The following is a 26411-nucleotide window of genomic DNA, read 5'->3' as shown; positions in this document are numbered from 1 at the left end:
CCTAAGATAATCAATCTTAACACCCATTAATCTGTAATATAACAGTAAACAGCCTTTCAGAATCAGGATAGCAATTTTTTTTATCTTCCCCACTCATGCTAGGATTAAAGATGCATTTGAGTTAATAACTTCATCTTTTTAAATGGAGATACGATAGAATAAATGCCTTCAATAAGAAAAGCGAGGTGATCTCTTTTGTTCAAGACCAGCAACCCAGAGAAAATCAAAGTCAGGTTGTAGGCAGGAAGGAAGATAATTTAGAGAAGCCCATGGGACAGTGGGCGAGAAAGGCCAGGATAAAATCTGGACAGGTAGAAGACAATCACCGGGCAGAGAGGGTCTGAGCTGCAGAGGAGACCAGGCACGAGGTGGGTGGGGATGCCAGAAAGGAGGCGTGAATACCCCAAAGACAAACGTGTAGAGGGGTCAAGAGAGCTGACAACCGGTCCATATATTGGTGGAGATCATTGCATGACCCTCTAGTGGCCCTCAAGCTACTCCAGGGCAGCCCTGAACCAGCCCTTCTGCTCCAAGCCATGGAAACACCCACCATATCTACCTCGCGCCCAGGCTGTCAACCCTAGTGTTCCTCCAGTCGTGGAGGATTCTACCTGTAGAAACCTTTCTGGCTTCCCAAGTTCTAGATCAAGTCTCCCTGCTTTCCTAGATGCCTTCCTCTCTATTCAAGCTCACCACACTCTTCCTCCTCTGTTCAGTACGATAGTTCAATGCCATCCTGCGTTGTTTTGAAATTCAGGCTTGGTCTCTCCAGTGAAGGTAACGCCCCTTGAGCACAGTTTTTCTTCCATATAACTTTTGTCCCTCCTACAGAAAATGAGCACAGAGTAAGTGAATTAAGAATGATACTTTGAAATGATCGGTGTTTATATTCTGTCTTTCTCCAATCACCATTTAAAACAGCATAAATCTGATCGCTTTAGAAGCCGTTCCTTATTTGGAGATTGGTTTATAAACTACATGGTTGAAAATACATCCCAGCCAGGGACTTTCTCTACAGCTGGTGAGGAAGAAATGAACAAAGCCGGAGCCTAAAAAGACCAATACATTCAATGTGTTCAGACAAATGTCAGCAGCTGCCAGGGAAGATTTCATACTTAGAATGGTTAGTCGGCTAGAGATTGGCTCTATTATAAGAATGTGTTTCCTCTGCAAAAGAAAAGTTGGAATGCATTAAGTCTTAATGAGAGTTCTAGAGGCCTGGGCACATAACGCAAAAAATAATAATAATAATAATTACAAAGCACAGTTTTTCAAGTAGGTTCAAAGATTTTCAGCAAAAGAAAATAATTAAAAATGAGGCTTTTGTCTTGGAAAATAAATTACACAATAGTAATATTTCTGTATGTTTGATGCCCAAAGAATGGAAATCGGCACAGCAGTGCTTCATTTGTGCTGTCCTCACTTGGTGACATATTCACTCCTTCACTGAATGTCTAATATGTGCGGGGCAATGTGCTCAGAAAAATAAGATAGCCTCACCCACGAGGATGTCAAACTGTGGGAGAAATACAATGTTTTTAAAGACACCAAATGCTCTAATAGGAATATGCCCCTATTTGGGGCTTGGAACCATGACTACATGATAGATGCCAGCTTTCATTAAATGCGTAGAGGAACTGTGAATTAGGCAGCAGGTATACACACAACCACACAACTACATTTTGTAACTGTGGTTCCTGGAAATCAAGAATAAGCTTTGGGACTTTCCAGGTGGTCCAGTGGCTAAGACTCTGTGCTCCTAATGCAGGGAGCATGGGTTCGATCCCTGGTCGGGGAACCAAGATCCCGCATGCCAAAAAAAAAAAAAAAGAATAAGCTTTAAGGTGAGACATCCAGGATGTACAAACATGTCCTAGAAACCCTATAATTCCCAGGGACAGAAACGAGCTAGATGTCATTAACCCAGAAAAGCAGGACATATGCCGAGAGCTACCAGAGTCAGCAGAGGTGGAAAACGGACCAGAGGTCTACGGGGTCAAGTCAGGTAGGAAAGAGCAGGAAGATCTCGGGTTAGACAGGCCAGCCCTCTGGACTCACTGGCATTCGGTCAAGCTCATCTGTGATCAGAAGGTAGCAGTGAGCCAAATCTTGAAGAGGGTAAGCTGACATCTGCGGTGAGTCTACAGGGCACTTGACTAGTCACTTCCTGTGGGACATCTCATGTAATCCCCCAACCCCAAACCCTGAGACAGTGTTTACAGTTGGGAAAATTCAGACTCGGAGAGTTTAGGTAATTTGCCCCTAATCAGAGTGATCATCTCAGTAGAGGCAGGATGCAAACCTTGTGGTCTGGATCAGACAGCTGTGCACTGAGTCCCTCTACTTCCTGCCTGGGAAGGACACAGAAAGTGGTTCCAGCAGCTGGGAAAAGTGAGGAAGCTCCAACTGCAGATCAGTTTAGACAAGCTGGCTAAGGAAAGGGAGCAAGAACGAAGGGCGGATCATGACAAGAGGATCCAAGGGCTTAAGTGGTCAAAGCAGATTTAGTGTGGCACTTGTTCTTTGTTTTCGGTTTTTAGTTTGTTTTGCATAACTTCAAGATGGCAGTGATTATGTGATGAGGACTCTTGGCACCTTTGACATGGGCTGTAAGTTACTGCATGCCCCAGTAAAGCTTCTGATGCCTTAGGGACATTTCAGAGGCTGAACCAAGTTTATTAAGTAAATTTACTCTGAAAAGTAAAGACCAGCGAATGGAGGATCAGAGACTACAAAACAAAGCCAAGCCATCTGCCTCAGCTAAATCATTTCTTATAATCAGTGGAACGGCCAGGACTGAGGTGTTGCCCAAGCCTGAGCTGGGGAAAACAGCTGGGTCCCTGATGCTAGAGACATGGGGAAGGTGTGCTGCTGCATCTGACTCGGGGCCAGGTGGGATAATAGACACCATCAAACACTTTATTAGAAGAGTTTAAAGCCAACACTCAGCAAATAGTGATTGCCTGAAGTAAAGAGACTGACTCGCTGAGTTCATTAAAAACTACTTCACAGGTTCAATCCCTGGTCCTGGAAGATCCCACATGCCACAGAGCAACTAAGCCCATGCACCACAACTACTGAGCCTGTGCCCTAGAGCCCGCGAGCCACAACTACTGAAGCCCGCACGCCTAGAGCCCGTGCTCCGCAACAAGAGAAGCTCCGTAGTGAGAAGCCCACGCACTGCAGCGAAGAGTAGCCCCCGCTTGCTGCAACTAGAGAAAGCACGTGCACAGCAACGAGGACCCAATGCAGCCAAAAATTTAAAAAAATAAAAAATAAATAGAATAAATTTTTAAAAAACAGAAAATCTTATTTAAAAAAAACCGAACTACTTCGTCAAAGTTAGACGGCTGGGAGAGAACGTGATTCAGCAAAAACCAAAGAGCAGACGAGAATGTAAGGACTGGAAGGATTTAAAAGACGGCGAAGACGCTTTTTTTTTAAGTTCGCCAGTTTTGCGAGACAAAAAACGTCCTGGAGATGATGGTGGTGATAGTCGCACAACAACGTGAATGTACTTGATGCCACCGAACTGTGAGCTAAAAAATGGTTAAGATGATAGTGTTATGTATATTTCACCACAATTGAAAAACACATTTTTTAAAAAGTTTGCTTAGCTGCCACAGTGAGACAATAGAATACAATTTTTTTAAACCAGGTTGTGTCCTCGAGGCCTGTGCGGAAGACTGTAGAGCTTGAGCACCTTTCTGACTCAGGTTAAGTGATTCGGAACGCAGCCCGTAGGATGCAGAGCCGACCCGGTTCCTAGGACCCGCAGGGCGTGTCCGTCAGCGCCCAGCACCAGGGACCCGGTCGCACCGCCTTGATCACGCCCCCCGGGAAAGTGGCTCCCGGCTCACCGCGACCGCCGCCCGGCGCCAGCCAGCCAGCCGCCTCGCACGACCCCGGCCCCAGGCCCTCGACCCCCGCCCGGCCCTGGCCCCACAGGACACGCCCCCCTCACATGGCACGGCGATCCTGGTGTCATCCCCGGCGGCGTGCCCACTCTCTCCCGGCCACTGCGCCCCGCCCCCGACCAGGCCCCGCCCCCTCCCCGCCCCGTGGCCCCCGCCCCGTCCCCGCCCGCAGCACGGCGCGCGGGCTCGGGGGCGGGGCGGAGACCGCCCGGGTCTCGCGACACCGCGGCCGCGCGCGAGTTCTCGGGCCGCCGTGGGAAGCGACGCGGACGCGGCGACTGAGCGCTTCCGCAAAAATGGCGGCGGCGGCGGGCGGTGCGCGGTTGGCGGCCTGGGGCGGAAGGCTGCGGCGTGGGTTGGCTGCCGGCCGGCGGGCCTGGCCAAGCTCCGGGCCCGTGGCGGCGGCAGTGGTCGGCGTGGCCCTGGCGGGAGCAGGAGCAACGTGGTACCACGGCCGCGTGAACGTGGCGGCGCCCCAGGGCGGGCTCACCGTGGTAGCCCAGGTACGGGACGGGCCCCGTTAGGCAGCCCCGCCGTGCCCCTCAGTCCTCGGACGCCCGGCGGGTGGAGGGTGCGGGTGAGGAGTGGGGGGCTGGGGCGGCCCCCGGCAGCCTGCGCCGCGGACCCGCGGGGACGGTGGGGGCGTGTCCCGTGCGCCCGGGCCCGCAGCTGCGCCCCGTGGTCCAGCTGTCCTAACAGGTTGACCTTTTTAATAATAAAAGAGGCAATCGGCTGGTCGATGCTTGCCAGGTTTGATGGTCAACTGTCAGGAACAGTATCACATGTCGTAAACCTTCATGCTTCCGCGGACTCAGTACCACGCAAAAGACGTTTGTTTTAAAACTATCGTGTTTGAAAGTAAAGGTCATGTTCCCTGGTTCAGTATCAAATTGTCACGTAAAACATTTGAACATTGGAAAAAGAGTACTACTTTTTAAATATTCAGAGGACATTTTAATTCTTTTAAGTTTGTGTGTGAATATTTTTGAAAATTAAAAGCAGTATTCTTTTTCTGTTGGGTAGATTTACATTATGCTTTTCTAAGTGCCTTGAGTTCTGAAAAACTCAACGGTCAGATACAACAAAAGAGAGGAAAGCAGGCCTTGTGAATTAAAGTTAAGTGTTGACATACAGTATTTTTACTTGTGTTAAATTAAGATGCCACAAAGTTAAAACAGGCAACAACTCTCCCCTCATTCTCATACCATTTCTGATTACAGGTGGAAGGATCTATCTAACGGTGTTTCATAGTATTTTTGTTCATTTTGTGTGAAGCAGTTCAGTTTATTATCCATCTTTGGTTTCTCTGCCTCTGTTCTAAACCGCTTAATTCATCCTGTTTAGTTAGTCTTCCCAAGAGTATCGCTTTAACCACATAACGTATGCTTCTTCAGAAGCCATTAGTGCCTCGTGCTCCTAGGATAAAATCCACATTTTTAAATTTTGTCATGCAGAGCCATCTGGAGTCACGCTCTGACCTAGCGCTACTCAGACACACCTTCTTTCAAAGGGGTTCACTCCGTGTGCCCAGAAATGGCTTCGGTTTTACCCCCTCAGCAATTTGTAGATTCCGGGTTCAGTCTGTCTGTGTCACTGTGGTTTTGTGGCCCACTGCTAGCCTGTTTGTGTTTTCAATTCCTGACAGGACACTAAAACTTTACACCAGTGTGGTGTTGCCAGCTCCCTTCCCTCCCTGCAACCTTTGGTACTTTCAGACTAGCTAAAGTAATACAGAAACCATTGTATTATCAATGGGTTTACAAAGTCTGTTGACACAGCATTTGCTTGATCTGCTGTTGGACCACTTTTATTAAAACAGTGGTTTTCGTCCTTTTGCCACCCCAGTGGACTTGAAGATGACCTCACCTTCCTCTCAGCAGCAGTGGCTGAATCCAGCAGGAATTGAGGGGCCTGTAGTTTGAAAACTCCCTCCACCTCACTGACTGGGGTAACATTTCCCTAAGAGGGGGCCTGTCAATTCCACTGCCGCCCCGGCCGTCAGCACCACCGCCGCTTTGGAGTCATGTGTGCATGGTCGAGAACTACTGAGATAGATGTGCTCTTGATACACTTTTATGTATTATATAGTTATTTTACTTAACATTGCAAGGTGGTACAGTCTTCCTGACACGGACTTAATAATAGTGATAATGTCCTTCATTTTTAGTCATTACAGTAAGTGATTTTTCCAATAAAAATAGTGAATTTATACTCACTGACTCATACACTTTTCAGATTTCCATTGTGACCAGTGCTTGCGTTTGTGAGGGTCAGTCAGGAATTAAGGGTAGAATTCAAGGTCATGAATCAGCAGATATGTTGGCATTTCCCTTCTTTCTTTCTTTCTTCTTTCCACAATTATTGAAGTGCTACCTCTGTGCCAGGCAGTATGCAAGGAGTGGGGAATTCAAGACACGGTTCAAGTGCTTACAGTTTAGTGCGGGGGCAATTTTAATACAGGGCGATAGGGATGGTAAGTGCTGGGTGCTCTGGGGGCACCTGGAAGAGCCCCTCCCACAAGCTTGGGTTCCTGAGCAATGACCTGTAAACTGACACCTGTGGGATGAATGGAGTTTGCTGGGCAAAGAGAAGGGGAGGAATACTGCACGCCAGGCAACAATGTTGCAAAGGTCTGGAGGGAGGAGTTGGACTCAGTAGGATGAGAGCTGTACAAGATGAGGCTCAGAACGGGGAGGGGTGGCAGGGAATCGGGTCATGAAGCAGTTTTTATCCTGAGGACAGCAGGGAGCCATCGTAGGGCTTCTTATAACCTTCATGGTCCCCCAAGAATACAGGCATAGAACTCAGGGAGTCTTTGAATTTAAATAGAAAAAGATTACATTTTTGTCTTCATTGACCTATAACTTAACATTTTCCTCAATTGTGAATGTAGGCAACTAGCTACAGAAGTATTAACAGTAACCGATGGTATAACAACCTCAACCTCAGATCTTTTCCTATTCTGATACAGTTGTTACAGGTATCTCAAAGTATCACTTCTTTGAAATTACAGTGCTTATTAAACATGCCACCATATCGTGTTATTTAAGGCATAAATCAAGAATTACACATATTACTATATTGCAGATTTGACTTGGACCTTTGGAAAGAGTATGGAGACTTTAGTGAAGGGAATGGATTGAAAGTGAGGTCGGGAGCTGTTGAAATAATTCAGGAGAGAGTTGGTGATGGCTAAATTAGTGGATGAATTTGAAAGAAGTTTAGAAGATAAATTTGCAGAGTCTAAGTTGCAGGAGTCTTGTGTAAAATGTAATTGTATTGTTTCAGAAAATATACAGGTTCTCCCCCACTATCCAAAAGTAGAGCATTCCTATGAAACCTTTTGTAAGCCGAAATGGGTAAATCAAAGGAGCAGTTACCTTAGGACACGTCTTGCTAAGGGGAGCACAGCGTAAATGGAGATGCAGCCCAGATGCTCACAGACACAGTTCAGAGCTCTGGCATCTGATGCTGAGACGGCTGAGTGTAGTTCCCAGGGCCGCCTTGCTGCCTGGGCTGTGCGCTGCCCCTGTAACGGCTCGCTGAAAAACAAAGGCTGAGCACTTCTGTCGATTTTTGCCTGTTTTCGTAAAAGCGAAAATCTTCTTCAGGTTTCTTTGGGTTAGCGGAAGAGGGTACTGTGTAGGTCTTTGGTGAACTTTGGTGAAAGCGAAGTGGCCTGAAGCGGGGGATCCCTGCAGGAGTCCTGAACAAGTGATTACATCTGGACAACAACATATTGCTCCTACAGATATCCTTTAGGGCGTGACTTGCTTTAGAGCATGTCAGCCTGTCAGTTACTTGTATGTAAGCTGCTTCCTCTGAAACACTTAAGTATATTTGAAAACTGTTATAGATTTTAGTATTACTCTCTTGAAGTATTATTATATTTGATTCTGGCATAGTAAAATCAGATAAGAAATGATAGAAGGGAGAAGACAAAATTATTCTATTATTCCAGTCCATTCTGCTTTAAAAGGATAGCTGCATTCTTAATAAACCTTGATATATTAAAAAATATAGAAAGTTATTTCATGGAGAAACAGGAGCTCTAGAGTTTTCAAGTTGCAATGGCAAAATAATTTTCCTCCTGCAGGAATTTCAATACTGTGTAACAGTTTTTTTGCTATTACTGTATTTTGTTATTGCAAGCTAGAAATAATATATTGGTAAACCAAAAACTGATGAAAACAAACATCTCCATATTACTAAGTAAATCCTCAATGGCGTGGAAGATCAGACTTAAAAGTAAAGCTTTTCTGAATCATTTTGATATTGTAAATCCTTGTAAATAAGGCCTAAAACTGAGGGGGGGAAAAAGTAAAGAGAAAACCATAAAGCCAAAGTTAAATGCATTACAGTTTGCAGGTGACAGCAGTGATAATATTTTATTTGTTCTTATTGATTTGTTGAATGAGTATTTCATTTATTCTCTAAATTTTTATAATTTTTGGCCTTATATTAATTTTCAAATTATATGTGATATTGAATATATGTTTCCCTGACTTCATAATAGGATTTTTTTGGTTTGCTTTTTAATGAAAAATTTGTCCACCATGTTTAAGATAAAATTGTTTTGTATAACCTAGTCCATAATACTGTATAAATGTTTTTTATTCTACATAAATCCAAATTTTTTATTATGTAGATTCATAAGTATCAGATTCCCTTTGATATGTTTATTTATATTTGTATTTATAAATCCTTGGAAGCGTTTCTAAACATTTAATTCATTTTTCTTTTCTTTTGTAGAACTTATCACTCCCTGAAATTATTTTATCTACTTGTTTGTTTTGTCTCCCCCTGAAGAATGGCCTCTTCTTTTTCATCTCATTCTTGGTGCCTGAAACATTCACAGTCACACAATGGCACATAATAAATGTTTATCCAAAGAGTAAATTAATGAACTGCACTATGTAATGAAGTGACCTTGTCTAACTTTGGTTTGATTAGTCTTTGTAGAAATAATAGACAGGCAGTTTCTAGAAATGTTCAGAATCAGCTCAGTTACTAAATGTCCTTTGTATACTCGATTACACACTTAGAGTCATAGAGACATGCCATTTTCCCAGTAGGAAACCTAAGTAAATAAGAAACCTTGCTCTTTTCTGCTATATCCCAAGAGCCTAGAAAAGAGTCTTGTGCATAGTAGGTGTGCTAAGTATTCATTGAATGGGTAAATAAATTGATGAAATCTATAATGAAACAATAATTGGTATACCTTTGTCTCAGAAGTTTAAAGGTGGGTCCATTTCACCTATTACTGTGTATGAGATTTAATTTTTAATTCATATTGTTAATGTTTATATCTGTGTTTATGCAGCAAACTTTTGTCCTGAGCTATCACATTAAAATATCAAAATTAATTTTAGAATAAAATTAATTGCATTTTCATTCCAATTATTGAGATTCTTCAACTTGTAAGCCTCAAGTCAATTAAATTATTTTTAAATTTGGAAAATAATCCTGACATACGGCTAAAACCAACTGTATTAATAGACACTATGTTTTGATGTTGTAGTTAAATGCATGGCACACACTTTGTGTAGTGTTGATTACACTGACTAAAGATTTAAATACAATAAGGTCTGTCTGTTAACAACTGGCTGAATTCCTCTTGGGGGAGAATGGTTTGGGTTTGCATGGCCAGTGTTTGCCTTGAAGAGTCAGCCCCCTAAGGACGTGAGTGTGGCTCTGGCTCCACCGGTGAGGGCCGGCTGCTTGCCTGAGGGCAGGAGAATTTGGAGCACACAGGCAAGTCTGGGCGTAGAAACGGAAGGGAGAGAGGGGCGTGGGACTGGAAAGGGTGTGTTCTCTTACAGCCTGTTGATCTCCCCTCCTCCCACCCAGTCTGAAGTCTGGTATATTCTCAGGGCTTGGGCAGAGTTACACGCAGCTCCTGTGGTTTAAGCAGAGGTGGCATCGGATGGAGCGATGCCCAAGAGAGGCGGCTGGAGAATGCAGCCCCTCCCCTTCCCAGGTTTTTAGCAGCACTCCTGGAAGGGGTTTTTGTTTTGTTTATCCTTCAGTTTTATTGAGGTGTACTGTATATATTCAAGGTGTACAACTTGATGTTTTCTTTGTGTAACAAAGATCATCAACACAGTCAAGCTAATTAGCATCCGTCACCTCATGACGTTACCGTTGTGGGGGGTGTGTGTGTGGTTGGTGAGAACACCTAGGATCTACCCTCCCAGTAGGCCTCAAGCATATGATATAGTATTGTATGTATGGTGTATACGTATAGTCATCGTGCTGTCCATTAGCTCTCCAGGACTTAGTCATCCTGTGTAACTGACACTTCGACCCTTTGATCAGCAGCTCCCCATGCCCCAGCCTCTGGCACCCACCATTCCACTTCGTTCTTCTGTGAGCTTGACTCTTCAGATGTCACAGATGAGTGAGCCAGGTAGTATCTGTCTGTCTGTATCTGGCTTATTTCACTGAGCATAATGTCCTCCAGGTTCATCCATGTTGTTATAAACGGCAGAATTTCCTTTTTCAAGGCTGGATAGTGTTCCACCTTGTGGGTAAGGGTGTGTATCGATATTGTCTTTATCCATTATCTGCTGATGGCAAACAGGTTCTTTCCATAGCTTGGCTCTTGTGAATAAAGCTGCAGTGGCCCTGGGAGTGCAGAGGTCTCCTAGAGATAGCGATTTCACTTCCTTTAGGTACATACCCAGAAGCAGGAGTGCTGGATCATACGGTAGTTGTAGTGTTAATTTTTTGAGGGATTTTCCACAGTGGCTTCACCAATTTCCACTCCCACCAGCAGTGCATGAAGGTTGCCTTTTCTCCACATCCTCAGCAGCACTTATCTCTTGTCTTTTTGATAATAGCCATTCTGACAGGTGGGAGGTGATACCTCACTGTGGTTCTGATTTGCATTTCCCTGATGGTTCGTGATTGTCAACACTGTTTCATATATCTGTGGTCTTTTGTATGTCTTCTTTTTAAAAATGCTAATCAGATCCTTTGCCCATTTTTTAATCAGGGTCTTTTTGTTTTGTTTTTTGTTTTTTTGCCATCAACTTGAGTTCCCTATATATTTTGGATATTAACCTCTTATCAGAGGTATGGTTTGTAAATATTTTCTCCCGTTCCATAGGTTGTCTTTCACTCTGTTGATTGTTTCCTTTGCTGTGCAGAAGCTTTTTAGTTTGATGTAGTCTTGAGAATTTTTGCTTTTGTTCCCTGTGTTTTTGGTGTCATATCCAAAAAAAAAAAAAAAAAAAAGATCATTGCCCAGACCAATGTCAAGAAGCTTTCCCTATATTTTCATCTCATAGTTTTACTGTTTTGGTTCTTACATTTAAGTCTTTAACCCATTTTGAGTTAATTTTTGTATAAGGTGTGAGATGAGGGTCCAGTTCATTCTTCTGCATGTGGCTGTCCAGTTTTCCCAACACCATTTTTTGAAGAGACTATCCTTTACCCATTGCGTGCTCTAGACACCCTTATTGAAGATCAGTTGACTGTAAATGCATGAATTTACTTCTGGTCTCTTTTTCTGTTCCATTGGTCCGTATATCTGTTTTTATGCCAGTACCATACTTTTCAGCACCTGCTACTTCTGGTTTTATTACTGTAGCTTTGTAATAGATTTTGACATCAGGAAGTGTGATGCCTCCAGATTTGTTCTTCTCACTCACGATTGCTTTGACTCTTCAGGGTCTTTTGTGGTTCCATATGAATTTTAGGATTTTTTTTCTATTTCCATAAAAAAATGTCATTGGGATTTTGATAAGAATTGCTTTGAATCTGTAACTCACTTAAGTCTGTTGCTACTGAGAGGGTGAGGACAGACAGTTGCGCTTTGGGTGTGGCAGTAGGGGAGTTGTTGGTAACCTTGACAAAAGGCGTTTCAGTGAAATACTGGGGGCAAATTTAATTGGAATGTGTTGAGGAGAGACTGAAGTAAGGAAGCAAAGAAAGCGAGTAGAGATGCTTCTTTCTAGAAGTGTTGCTATAAAGTGTATTAAAAGAGACACTGGCTGGGAGAATGATATAATGAGGAGGCAAAAATTGGTCCAGCTCTGTGGGGGTGATTATAGGTGGAAGTCTTTGAGGAAGGAGGTTACCTGGAGTCAGACCCCAGGTAGAAGGTTGGGCTTTGAGACTAACAAGTTTTCCTCCTTCATCCTGACAGGAGTGAAAGCAGAGGGCATGGTTAACCCTAGCAGCTGGCTGTAGACAGGAGACCCTGATGGTGAGCTGCTCTGGAAAACTAGGAGGTAGAATCAGGGAAACGTGGGCGGGTCAGAAGGGTCAGAGCAGTAATGACTGCTGCCGGAGAGAAAACCCAGAGAGGGAGGGGGCGACGGGTTAACGCATTCATGAAGAACGAGAGCTTCGAGACAGTAGTTAGGATGAATGTAGGACCACTGGCCACAAACTTCTCATGGCTTGCTTTTGGTGAGTTTTTCCAACGTAGCTAAAAAATACTACCTAACGAATTATTTTTAAGAAGCCTTGGGCTTCCCTGGTGGCGCAGTGGTTAAGAATCTGCCTTCCAATGCAGCGGACACGGGTTCGAGCCCTGGTCCGGGAAGATCCCACGTGCCGCGGAGCAGCTAAGCCCGTGTGCCACAACTACTGAGCCTGCACTCTAGAGCCCGCGAGCCACAACTACTGAGCCCACGTACTGCAACTACTGAAGCCCACACGCCTAGAGCCCATGCTCTGCAACGAGAGAAGCCACCACAGTGAGAAGCCCGCGCACCACAACGAAGAGTAGCCCCTGCTCGCCACAACTAGAGAAAGCCCGCGCACAGCAACAAAGACCCAATGCAGCCAAAGATTAATTAATTAATTAATTAATTATTTTAATGTCTAAAGCAAAAGAAGCCTTGGTATTATGAGTTTAATGAGAAGAATATATTGCATCGTGGCATTAAATTTTAAAATTCTAAGATAGTAAGAGAACATCAAATATGGTGTTTCTTTGATATTATTTAAATTCACATTTTGAACTCATATTTTGTGAGTACAACCTGACTAAAACAAATGGTGGTCACAAATTTTAAGTAAATAAAAGCAAGGAATGTGGATCATCATGTTTAAATAGTCAAACAGAAATATGTTAACTGGGAAAGCGATTTTGCAAGTGTCATTAGATGCAGGACTCTCTTTTTCTATTGCATACCAATGAATATTTTAAAAGCTCAAATAATGTATTTAATGAGATGGAACTATTTTAATTTGCTATAAGAGCCCTAAACAATTCATAAAATTAAGTTGGCATTGCTTTCTTTTATTTCAAGTTATCTGAGTATATTTGTGGTCATTATTTTTGTGAAAAGGGGAGGAAAGGACATCAGTAAGACATTAGCAAGAGTAAAACAATAATATATTGGAGTCTACTTGGTTGCAGTGTATTTGTGTGCAGTGCATTGGGTTTAATGATAGTACATTTAAAATTGGTATGCCACGGGCAATGAACTTTATAGCAACATACAGAAGTTTAATAACCATGAAACATTGTAAGCCTAATGAAGACTAAAGCTTTCTTGCAGCAGTAAAGCAAGAATGCAAAGAAGTTTTTATACTTTATTGCCTCAGGTAAAAATGTCTCTAGAAACACATAAGTGATGACAAAGCTTTGATGTTAATGAACCCAAATGGAAGTCAAAAATCAAAGTGTGTAAATGGCCAGATTATGAAAAAAAAGATGACAAAGTTATACCCTCTAATTAGATGTAATTTGTGCTTTTGGCATAGCTATTTGTCCTGCATGAATGAGAGGTTGTCTTACTTTCCTTCCTTGTGTGATAGGACACTCTTTCTATATCTTACTGCAAATCTGTGGAGGTGCTTTTTGGGGAGGGGAGACAAGGGGGCCAAGAAGGGAAGAAAAACAAATTGTAATGTAAAAGCAGAAGCATTTTTTAATCTGTCCTTTTGCAATTATATTTATTTAGCTAAACCTGAGTAAAAAATTACTCTTTACTCTTATTCTATAAAGCATATGTTCTGGTAGATAATGCATTCAAATTAATGGTTTTGTTACTGTGAGTTTTGGAGTTTTATGAATTATAACAGTGCATAAACATATCCTAAGCCATCAATAGTAGCAGTATGAACTTAAAATTTACAGTTTAAAAAGTGGTAAATATTTGGTAAAGTAAGCCATAGCAGATACCTTCTCTTAATGTGCTCTCCATAAAAAAGATTGTTAAATGTTTCAGATTATAAATAATTTCAATATAGAAATAATACTTAATGGATCCTATGTTTAAGCACAGCCTGGTCTATATAGAAACTTTTCACTGACATCTGTGAAAGTTTCATGAATGTGTGGAATGCAGAATAAAAGTTGTGATTACTCTCCATTAAGAAATACAGCCTTATAAAATCTTCACTTTATCCACGTGCGTGCTGTATGATTGATGTGCCTGTGCTAGCAGTCGTGCAGCTTCCGTGTTTCCTGCTACACAAGCATAGTTCCAGGCGGCTCCCCCCTCTGTCCTCATCACTTGGCTGCTGTGTGCCCTAGACATGCAAACCATTTTTAAAATTAGACAAAATGAACCTTAAATAGGAAAGCACAGTGTTTTTTCACAAATTGTTTTATCAGTAGATAATCCAAAGTAAAATATGATTGGCTTAGTCGATCTGCTATTTGGGAATATCAGTCATTTTTCTCATTTGCTAGTATGCACAATTAGAAGATTATACATAATAAGAAATTATAAATGGGTTAGTTTCTATGTTTTTGAGTGTGTGCCATGTATAAATACCAAGAGATTAAATCACACTATTAGGTATTTTAAAGACAAAATCTTTTTCAGTTTAAAGTTGGTCATAGTTGACCAATTAAGAGCCAGCTCAGATCAGAAGCAGATCCCTAGTAGGGCTTCTGCCTGTGTTCAAACCCACATTGGTGGGGAGTTCTGGAATGCTTGGATTTGCTCCAGGGCTGAAGTCAGGGTCAGGAGCTTGCTCCTGTGGTACATCCTGCTCTGAGTGCGTGGCTTCGGCAGCCGCCGAGGAGACGCAGTGAACAGCTGAGCACCTCCTAACGCTCCTCCTGTGACAGTCCCGCTGGCGCTGAGGTATGATGCGAAGGGCTCAGCTTGTCTCGTGGTTCTCTCTCTCCGACTCCCCGAGTGAGCTACTGTAGTGTGCAGCAGGAGGGAGTGGTGATAAGGGAACAGTGCCGTTCAACCAGGAACTGCTGCAGCAGAGAGCCGACAGGGTTATCCTGTGAGCCAGACACACTTTTCTTTTTTAAAAACTTAATACTAACCATATTTTATTTGTAACTGAAGCTTGACTTTATTTAATACTGCAACTGTTTTGTTTTTAAATTAGGACTTTGTATTTTATTAGTACTGCCATTAGGCAGTGATTAAATCTGTCTTCAATTACAGTCATGAAAAGATTGCTCCTTAAAGCACTAAAGAAATGTTGTTTTATTATGGTTATTGAAATTTCTTGAAATATATTAGGAAGGGAGTTCCAGCTGTTGGCTCTTTCTTAATTCTTAAAGATTACTTACTTATGTTGGCTTTTTTCGTATTGAGATATGTGTATATTATAGAAAATTTAGGAAAAGTGGCAAAAAGAAACACATAAGAACCATTTTGCCTCTTCATGACTTGAAGAGACTAGTCACTGTTAAAGTTTTGGGTGTTGTATCTTGAGTGAGATGGTTTTTATTAAAACTTATTTAAAACTTTGCAAGGCAATGTTAAGGTATTAACAACTATCGTTCTCTCATGTTATAGAAATAAAGCCAATGGCTGTGAAGTTAAGAAATAAGTGTGGGGACTTCCCTGGTGATGCAGTGGTTAAGAATCCGCCTGCCAAGACGGGAATAAAGACACAGACCTACTAGAGAATGGACTTGAGGATATGGGGAGGGGGAAGGGTAAGCTGTGACAAAGTGAGAGAGTGGCATGGACATATATACACTACCAAACGTAAAATAGCTAGCTAGTGGGAAGCAACCGCAGAGCACAGGGAGATCAGCTCGGTGCTTTGTGACCACCTAGAGGGGTGGGATAGGGAGGGTGGGAGGGAGATACAAGAGGGAAGAGATATGGGGATATATGTATATGTATAACTGATTCACTTTGTTATAAAGCAGAAACTGACACACCATTGTAAAGCAATTATACTCCAATAAAGATGTTAAAAAAAAAAAAGAATCCGCCTGCCAATGCAGAGGACACAGGTGCGAGCCCTGGTCCGGGAAGATCCCACGTGCCGCGGAGTAACTAAGCCCGTGAGCCACAACTACTGGGCCTGCGCTCTAGAGCCCACAAGCCACAACTACTGAGCCCATGTGCCACAACTACTGAAGCCCTCACGCCTAGAGCCCGTGCTCCACAACAAGAAAAGCCACCGCAATGAGAAGCCCGCGGCACCGCAACGAAGAGTAGCCCCCGCTCGCCGCAACTAGAGAAAGCCCGCGCACAGCACTGAAGACCCAATGCAGCCAAAAAATAAATTAAGTAAATAAATTTTTTTAAAAAAAGAAAGAAGTGTGGTTCCAGAGAGGTCGTTCTAGTGACAGTGAGCTGTTGCTGCCGTCTTGGAGACCACCTCTTGCCCCTGTCTCCTCGCTCTCCAGGCTCTTTTCGTCTGTATGGCTCTTTAGTTGTTTCTCTGTTAGAGGCTGTGAGTATTTATTATGCTTGCTTATATAGGGCAGTGCCTGGTTTGGGGAAGGCAGCCTACATGGCTTTAGCCCACATCAGCGAAAAGAGAAAGTGATGTGAAAATCAGAATTGTGCAGATACGCATATAAGACTTTATTAAGACCAAGCTTTTATTCGAATTTTTTATACAACGATGATGTCCTTTAGTACTTGCTTTATTCTGGCTACACAGAAGTTGTGTATTTTTTATTTTAATTAATATGCTTTAGCTGGTGGAAAATGTAAGACATTTTTAAAGGACTTGGAATTAATTGTTTTCTCATTTTATATTTAGTCCTGCTGGAGAAAACTTTTTCTGTTCAATTTTAAGAGTCCTCTACCGCCATGTGTTGAGAACGGATCATCTCAGTTATTTAGAGTTAATTAACTCTGCGCTGTTCTAACATGAGCAGTGCTTAGAATTGGAGCTTTTTTTTTTTTTTTTTTTACTAATTGTTATTGTATTTTACCATATTATTACTCACGTTTGCTGATTCATCTTTGTCATTTATTCTTTTTTTGTATTTATTTTATTTATTTTTATTTTTGGCTCCATTGGGTCTTAGTTGTGGCATGTGGGATCTTTTTGTTGTGGCGCGTGGGCTCTTCATTGCAGCGTGTGGGCTTCTCTCTAGTTGTGGCGCACGGGTTCCAGAGTGTGACGGCTCTATAGTTTGCAGCGCGTGGGCTTAGTTGCCCCGCAGCATGTGGGATCTTAGTTCCCCGACCAGGGATCGAACCCATGTCCCCTGCATTGGAAGGCGGATTCTTAACCACTGGACCGCCAGGGAAGTCCCCTGTCATTTATTCTTTGAATAGGTTGAGAATATGATAAAAGTTATGTACTCTCTCCCAAAAAGCTCATACAGTGTTTTCACCTATAATTTCCAGGAGTCACAAGCACCAGGAAGCATTGTAGTGTGGGGTTATGAGGCTCTGCTCTAATTTTTAGGTTATATTCTTGTCCCTTCTAGGTTCTTAATATTTGTCCTTCTTTACAGTACAAAATGTTTCAGGTGTTATATCTAAAATTATTTTCAAGTAAACTGTCTTGATCCTGTCACTGTGTTACTCTTCGGTTTTGGATATTACCCTCAGATCAGATCATTTACAATATTTACCTTTACTTTATGGTATTTACTCTTCCCTTTTACCAGTACTTCACTTCTGTTCTGACTGTACATTCTCTTTTCTAGCCCACTGTGCCTTCTGTTAGCCCTGTTGTACTAGCTTATCCTGTTTACACCTTTATAAATGTCACAGATGCCTTGGTCTATTACCATATCCCTCTCCTTTAAATCATAAAGATCCATTATCCAAGAAAGTGTCTTCATGTTTATTTTCTTTACCCTCTAGCATGCGAGTGAGGTGGGTCATTCAGGAACTCGGAGCCTAAACTATGATTTCATAGTAACATTTTTAATATTGGTAATAACCATATAAAGTTTTTTTATTATAAGTTAAAAGAGTCAACAGCCATGAATATTTAGAAACTAATTTTACACTAAACAAAGTAACAAAGTTCATCCAAGTCTTTAAATATTCAGAGTAACTCTTTGGGACTTCACTAGTAATTCAAGTTTGGAGATGAGGGTTGCCTGAATCATTTCAGAACTTCAGGCTCTATTTTAGCCTACAAATATCTGTTCCTTCTTTTTCCCTACTTTCTTCCCTAATCCTAGTTAAGATTTAACTAGGATTATTCTCTTGATTATAAAGAGCACAGGAGTAAATTCACCACCAAATAAATTTTAAAAGGGAAAGATTACCCAAGTGCTCGTTCTGTCCATGCCAACCCTTAAATATGTATGTAACAACTTATCATAAACCATAAGTTTTCACTGGTTTTGTTTCTCATATAAGATTCTAAAATTCTCAGGGGTCAAGATAAGGATTTTTCTGAATCATGCACCCAGAAACTTCGTATTTGGTACAGGCCTCACTGTTGCCTGGGCAAATGCTAACAATTCTGCTCACTTAGTATATGATTCACTGGCACAGTTTTATCCTGCTTCTGCCCTGTACGTGAAGGCTAGATGTGGAAACTCGTGTATCCTCGTTGGATGCCACCTGTCGTTAAAGGCAGAGAAGGGTGGTGAAGTTGAAGGGAAAAGGGGCTGAACACTAGCAGTGCTGGCAGTAGAAGTGGGAAAGTGGGGATTCTCTTCAGCTTGTTTATTTAGCGGTGGTTTACTTTAGTTATGTTTGGTGCTACCTTAAAGCAAACAAACAAGCACACACAGTCTGTTTGGTTTTTCAGCCATTATATAGCAAATTCTATTATAGAATCTTTTAAAATCTTCACTGTTAAAGTATCTTCAGAAATTACTAAATGAGAGCATAGATGTCTTATGAGCTTGAAATATGTCCAAAGAATCAGGAAAAAGCAAAAAGGGAGGTTTTGGCAAGTCCTTGCCAGGTCTTAAATGATTTGTTCTGTGTTCATGTTTTATAGATACAAAGCAGAGCTTTATTGAACAATAAATTCGTTTGCCAAAATATGTAATCATATATGTGCATTACTTTTTGTATCGTGTAATCTATGTATTACTTTATTTACTGGTGATTTAATTTATAAACATCAACAGAAATGACATGCATCTTAGTACCTTTTTGGTAAAAGTAGTATCTTTATGTGTTTTGTCAATGTTTGGTAAAATGTTCAGCTCATCCCCTGCTCATTTGCTACAAATACATTTTAATCAAAACTTTATCTTAGACATATTGTATTGTTATGTCCACGAACTCCAAGCGGAAGCTGAAAAAATCCATTACAGCCCAAACCAAACATGATATAAGGCCTGAAATCCATCAGATCATTCAGATTTACAGACAGAAAGTGCGCAGCAGCTGGTGCAGTGCAGTTTCAGAGCATCTGTTCCTGAGATTCCATGGCTTGTGCAATAGGTGCAAGATAAGCAATATCCTTTTGGTACAGTTAACACTGCCACCCCCTGTCCGCAGCTTTGCCTCTGTGCTCCTGTTATGAAGGCATTTTTAAAATCTAAATTAACAGTATGCAGTAATTTGTGGTTGTAATAAGAGGAAATAATTGTGTGCCCACGTGGGTGCACTTGTACGTACCTAGCTACCTAAAGATATTTTAATAAATTATTAATAGGGTTTAAAATACATAAGCACAAAACCCTTTCGCATATTGGTTTAAGGACTGAAATCTATTTTTAAATTGTTATTTTTTTAATATCACACTTGAAGTTTGGAATTGGTTCCCATTCATAAAGATTCACTCATTCCTGGCACACTTTTTTAACCATTTAACATATTAACCAAAGGAAGGCATGCCGGGGGCAGACAGATGCAGTGCAGAGTCTCCAGGGCTCTGATAAGCGTTCACTGAGTCCTGTACACTCGCTCTAGGACACCCTAACCCAGAATGGGCGCTGGGGGAGGGCTTTTAGAGGAGGGAGTACCGGAACCCTAACAAATGAAAGGGCCAGAAGCAGCTAACTATCACATGCTTAGCTTCGTGAGGTTTAATTACCATCAGAAGCGGTAAGTGGTTATTTAATCTGTCTTCTGGAAAGATGTACAGCAAAGGTTTATTAAAGCTCATCAGAGGTAGCAAGGTGAAAACTGAAGCTAAGGACGCACCAGCAAACCCAGTCAGTTTCAGGAAAATTATGTTAGCAAAGACCAAAACTAAGGTTGACATTTAAAATTAGTACCGTATTTGTTTCGTACAAGACCAATTCATAAAAATGATAGTAACAATGGAATTTTAAAATAGAAATGTAATTTCTGTTTTTAATAGGAAATTGCATATCTGCCCCTTCATTCAAGCTTTCATTATTTTTCCATTTATCTGAAGGTTTTCAAAAAATTTGTTCTATTTTTGGGATAAAATTAGTATGCAAGCAACATGTTGCTGTTTGGGGTTTTTTGTTCTTGTTGTTTTTTAACTAATTCCAGTCTTTGACCACATTTTGTGTAGGGTTAGGGTGTGGGGCTTAAGGGACTTGGTGGTAGAGAGGCAGACTGCCATCAGTATTCAGCCACAAGCTTTGAAAAGCCATCCTCACTATGTGCTTCCTGTAAACCGAGGAAGCCTGTAGCGGGGACAGTCTTTTGCTGGGGGCTGGGGGTATGGAAGCCTGAGCGGATCATGGAGAATGTGGGAGCATGGGGGGAAAGCAGTGCAAGATACTGTATGGATGAATCACTTTCCTTCTGGAATCCGAAACTATAAAATACATACAGCTCCCGATTGCAGCTGTTGCCCGTGGCGGGATGGGAGAAAGGCGAGAAGGCATCCTTTAATCCATCCCCTCTTCGCTCCACACTGTGTGTGTTGTAGGATATAATATCCTAAATGTTGTTAACCCTCGTGGTAGCCTCTGTTTATGACTCAGCCCTTTGATAGCAGCACTTTCCCCAGGCATACTTGAAGTTCTCAGTTTTGAGGAGACTTTTTTGCATGGGTTTGTAAGGGTCCTGAAATTAGATCATAGCTTATATCACAAAAGGCTCCTTGTCATGCTCTGCTGTACTTCTCAGTTGCCCAAAGAAGAAAGATCACAACCGAGATAAATTTGCTGATACCAGACCTGTTAGGAGTCTTCTATTTAAATTTAATTATATAATAATGAAAAATATTAGTTTGGTGCATCTCTGTCTCTTTTTTTTTTTAGTTCCCTGTGCTATACAGTGAACCCTTGTTGTTTATGTATTTTATATATAGTGGTGTGTATCTGTTAATCCCATACTCCTAATTTATCCCTGCCCCCTTTCCACTTTTGCAACCGTAAGTTCGTTTTTTATGTCTGTGAGTCTGTTTTTTTGTTGTTGTTTTTTGTTTTGTTTTTTATTTATTTTTGGCTGCGTTGGGTCTTTGTTGCTGCATGTGGGCTTTCTCTAGTTGCGGTGAACAGGGGCTACTCTTCCTTGCGGTGCGCGGGCTTCTCATTACGGTGGCTTCTCTTGTTGCAGTGCATGGGTTCTAGGCGCGCAGGCTTCAGTAGTTGTGGCATACAGGCTTAGTTGCTCCGCGGCATGTGGGATCTTCCCAGACCAGAGCTCAAATCCGTGTCCCCTGCATTGGCAGGTGGATTCCTAACCACTGCGCCACCAAGGAAGTCCGTTTCTGTTTTGTAAACAAGTTCATTTGTGTCATTTTTTTAAGATTCCACATATAAATGGTGTCATATGATATTTGTCTGTCTCTGTCTGGCTTACTTCACTTAGTATGATAATCTCTAGGTCCATCCATGTTTCTGCAAATGGCATTATTTCATTCTTTTTTATGGCTGAATAATATTCCATTGTGTATATATACCACATCTTCTTTATCCATTCATCTGTCGATGGACACTTGGGTTGCTCCCATGTCTTGACTGTTGTGAATAGTGCTTCTGTGAACATTGGGGTACATGTACATATCTCTCATTTTGAAAAGAAAGAAGTCAAAATGTCATGGTTGATAAGTAACATTGGGAAAGTAACTATCAGAGATTGGAATTTATTGTTGTGGGACTTTTCACGTTTGCTAAATGCTTAGTGCTCCTTTCATACTTCTGTCTAGCATCCACCCACTTGTGTTATGCCTCCCCCCACTAGAAAGGGGGTGTCTGTTCATGTGTCACTTCATACAGTGCTTGGTCATAGGAGACATGTAATATTTATTAAATAAGTTGATGTTGAATGGTTGTAGGAGGAGTTCACAGAGTAGTATTTCCCTTGCGAGTAGGGCAGTAGGCTAAAGCAACTCCGTCATTTCTCAGGAAAAGCTTTACTTACTTGTGATTGCAGTGAGTGATACTGATGAAGCTTTAGGATGGTACTGAGATTTTAAGTTAGGGCTCTAGTCTTTTTTTTAATCGCTTGAAACCTAATTTAAACTTTCTGGTTAGAACATAAACAAAAATGTCTGTAGTTATGATGTACCTCCTGAAAGTAGTTATGGAGGAAGGGAAATGAGTATTCTGCTCAGCCATCTCATCTGGAGAGAGAAAGCTGTTACCGGAAGAGAAGATGCTTCTTTCTTTACTCATCAGCATCCCTGACAGTGGCCACTCCTCTTCAGACAGATTACTGTGGTCCTAGGGGCTATTTTTAAATTCATATAGAGAGAGGCATATGTCATTTCATTTTACCGTGCTCATCTAAGAAAAGCCACACTAGCTTTCTTCCCGTCTCTGGAAGTCTAGGCTAGTACATCACTAGATGAATCGATATCCAGAAGCCACAGAGAATAGTTTCCAGAGCTCCCAGTTTTCCCAGGAATGACTTTTGTCTCCCTCACTAATACTCTGTTGTTTTGTAGAATTTATCATGAAGCATAGCTTATGCAGTGAATAGTTCTAATTTACTCTGGTAGTATTTTGTTTCATGTACAATAAAAACTCCCTGATTCAGAGTGAAATGGAAAAGTTCTGTCTAATGACTGAAAATTTCCAGTTGTAAAGTTCTCTTTAAGAAGAAAAGATATTCTTTAATTACACCACAGAAAGTTCAAAGACAACAAAACAATTACATTTTATCCAGATTACTGCAAATTCCAAGATAAAACCCCCAAATGAATAGGTTTTACTACATTTTGCCTGATGCAATGTGTATCTATTGGACATACTGAAAGCATTGTAAGGAAGGCCTTTTCTTTTCCCACTTTTTTCATGAGAAATGTAGAGACCAAAGAATGTTCAACAAAGAACAGAACACTTTTTCCAATTTGTCACTTCATGGATAAAAAGTAGAGACAGAATGGTGAAGCACCTGTTGCTTTAAAGGCAATAAACTAGTGAAATGTTTTAACAGAAGTCATCAGCTTTCAACGATCTCTTTTATCCAGTTCATATCACTCATTGCTCTTAATTCCTTTGTCACATTTTTTACTGCATTACAAGTAATCCTTGAAAGCCATGGAGCATTTTACATTTAACCAGAACCATGTGGACGGTTCTCACATGTTGAGGATAGCTCCAATCCCAGGTTTTATTCCGCCCCTCCTTTCCCGTACATTTAGCTTTAGATGCAGGTTTGAGAAGCAAATCGAGTGGTACTGGGAGGGACTCATCCCCGCTCCCATCACTTTCCACGCAGTCCCGGTAGGTTTAGGGTTTAGGGGCCGAGCCCCCAGCAGACCCTCAGCAGCGCTTTGATCTCCACAAGCACATTCCGTAGGCTCCTCTTCTTCCTGAGGCCGACAGGGTTGAGTCCAAGTAGCTTAGGATATCTCATTCAGGTAGACATTAAGATTGGTACCGTTAAGTCCATTCCTACTGGAATAGTTCTCCTGCACTGCAATAAATAAGTTGGAGTGAAGAGGGGCAAAAAAAATTCTCCCCAGCCTTTCGGGTTGAATAGCTTGAGTATGTTACCCCCTCACGCTGCTTTCATTTCCTCACTATACAAGGGTGATGTGTGTCTTTTAAGAATTATCTTAGAACTACATCTTGCTTAATCATTTACTGTGTTATTTTTTTGTTTTATCTTCTCTGAGAACAGCTTTTAAGAGGTTGAATCCAGCAATAAGGGCATCATAGTTCTAACCTTACTTAGATTTTCTACCATCTGCCTTATTTAGGTTTTCTGAAAGAACTAAAACTGACCAATCTCCCCCGAGGTGTTCTAGGATTATTCAAACCTGAGTATATTCACATAGGGCAGTGGCAGATCGGGTAGTAAATTCAGGTCTTTGAGGGTTTCAGTGAGGTTTTCCCACTCTGTTTTTGAAATGATTGCTGATTTGTTCTCTGTCTTCCTGAAGTACAGCAGTTTTCATGTTGAACCCTTGATGTCTGTCACACATGTGGATATTCTTTTCCCTAAATGCTTTTCTCTGTGCTTTTCTTCTGCCTTCTGTGTGATTTTTTTTTCCTATCAGTAGTTTGTGTATTTTCTGCAGTGTTGGTTCTAGTCTTTCCTGTTTCTTAAAGCTTTTCATTTCATACTGGCGTCTTTCGTCTCTGCTCCTTTTGTGTAGCTGGGCTGGCTCCCTTTCAGAAGCCTCTGTCATCTTGCATCTTATCTTTGGTCTCTGATGTTTAAGGTCCATCGATCACGTCTTTTGTTTTCTGTGATTTTTTTTCTGCTTTCTTTCAGAATTTGATTTTCATTGTTGTTCCCTATTGCTCCTCATTTTCCCAGAGAATTTGGATAGGCCCAACATCAGGTTTTAAACAGATGGTCTAGCCAGCTATGTTATTTGCCAAGGACGGTGTGAATGTATAAGCTTGACCCCTTTCCATCTTGAACGGAGCACTCTTTACCTTCACATCAGAACATTAGCTGCAGAGCAGGCTGTTCGCAGTTTCCATGGACTGTTGGTCAGTCTGCTGCCTGAGGGACCGGAGGGGCAGCGAGGCTGTGTCCTATGTCCTGGCTCTCCTCTGGGCGTCTGCCTTCCTGCCACGCTGGGGGTTAGCGCATCCCCAGGGGTGGCCTTTGCGATTCACTCTGTCCCCCTGTTTGGGGTGCCTGCCCCTTTGGAGAAATGCCCTCGGACATGGTTGCTGGCTTTGTGGTCAGCGTGGTTGTGGACGCAGTACTTTCCTCTGCCCGGCCGTGCCCGGCATCCTCTGCCGATGCCAGCCCTCCTTTGACGGGACGCAGGAGGGGAAAGAGGCACGTGCTGGGCCTCGAGTGACGGCAGCGAGTGACGGGGGTTTCCGGGGGGACTCCCCACGGTCCTCTCTGGCCTGCACGTGCCTGCCCTTGGGAGCTCTCGGTGACAGCGTTACCCCTGCGGGTTAGAGGAGGCCACCTTCCGCAGTGCACCTTCCTGCCGTCTGCTCCACAGCTGTCTGACGATGCCAGTGTGAGGGGGCCCCGGAGGCGTGCGGTGCACACACCCAGGCCCGGCTGCCCCATCTGCAAGGGATTCCAGAATCTCCTCCTCTCGTTCCATCACACTCTGGGGGAGGAAACTAGTTTTCATTCCTAGTATTGTCGTGCAGGTGGGTCAGCATTATCAGTTTCTATCAGTAGAAGATCTTTCTAGAACAAGTTTAGAGTGGGAGGTTGGGAGCTAGCATCAGCATGGCTGTCCTTACTTTCTGGTTTTCATTCTGGTTCTTTGTCAGGTTTTGGGACGGAGATTTTAAGAAGTTTTACTTACTGCTTTCTCATCAATTTATGGTTTTGGTTTTTTTCGTTGTTGTTGTTTTTGTTTTTTTTAATGACCCTTTGATTTTTATTAAGAGTTAACTCAGGAAGGTACATTATACCTTTTTTTTTTAGCATAGAGAAAGGACCTTCCCAAATTTTATTTGCAAGTGAATTATCATATAGATTGAGAGTGAAAACCAAAAATCCAAAGGGAAAAAGAAAACTTGTTTTTTGTAGCAGAGCCTATAAAAGCTGGAGGTTCCGGGACTTCTCTGGTAGTCCAGTGGGTAAGACTCCACGCTCCCAATGCCAGGGCCTGTGTTCAATCCCTGGTCGGGGAACGAGGTCCCACATGCATGCCGCAACCAAGGGTCCGCATTCTGCAATTAAAAAAAAAAATCCCACAGGCCGCAACTAAAGATCCCACGTGGGCTTCCCTGGTGGTGCAGAGGTTGAGAATCTGCCTGCCAATGCAGGGGACACGGGTGCGAGCCCTGGTTTGGGAAGATCCCACATGCCGCGGAGCAACTAGGCCCGTGAGCCACAACTACTGAGCCTGCGCGTCTGGAGCCTGTGCTCCACAACAAGAGAGGCCACGATAGTGAGAGGCCCGCGCACCGCGATGAAGAGTGGCCCCCGCTTGCCACAACTAGAGAAAGCCCTTGCACAGAAACGAAGACCCAACACAACCAAAAAAAAAAAAAAAAAAAAAAAGATCCCACGTGCTGCAACGAAGATCCCGCGTGCTGCAACTAAGACCCAATGCAACCTAAATAAATAAATA

At 42.3% G+C, this 26411-nt stretch overlaps 1 protein-coding gene across 2 annotated transcripts in view; it reads left to right on the top strand.

The window, feature by feature from the left end:
* Window positions 1–4176: 4176 nt before the first annotated feature.
* The window catches only part of MICU2 (mitochondrial calcium uptake 2), an 87983-nt gene continuing 65748 nt past the window's right edge, over window positions 4177–26411 (top strand). For both annotated transcript variants that reach the window (XM_068526747.1, XM_068526746.1), the window contains exon 1: window positions 4177–4420. In XM_068526747.1, the coding sequence (XP_068382848.1) occupies window positions 4214–4420 (207 nt within the window). In that variant the 5' untranslated portion in view covers window positions 4177–4213. The remainder of the gene's footprint in view (window positions 4421–26411) is intronic.

Source organism: Eschrichtius robustus, chromosome 18, assembly GCF_028021215.1.
Source record: "Eschrichtius robustus isolate mEscRob2 chromosome 18, mEscRob2.pri, whole genome shotgun sequence".
NCBI lineage: Eukaryota > Metazoa > Chordata > Mammalia > Artiodactyla > Eschrichtiidae > Eschrichtius > Eschrichtius robustus.
This window is presented reverse-complemented; position numbering and strand designations above follow the sequence as displayed.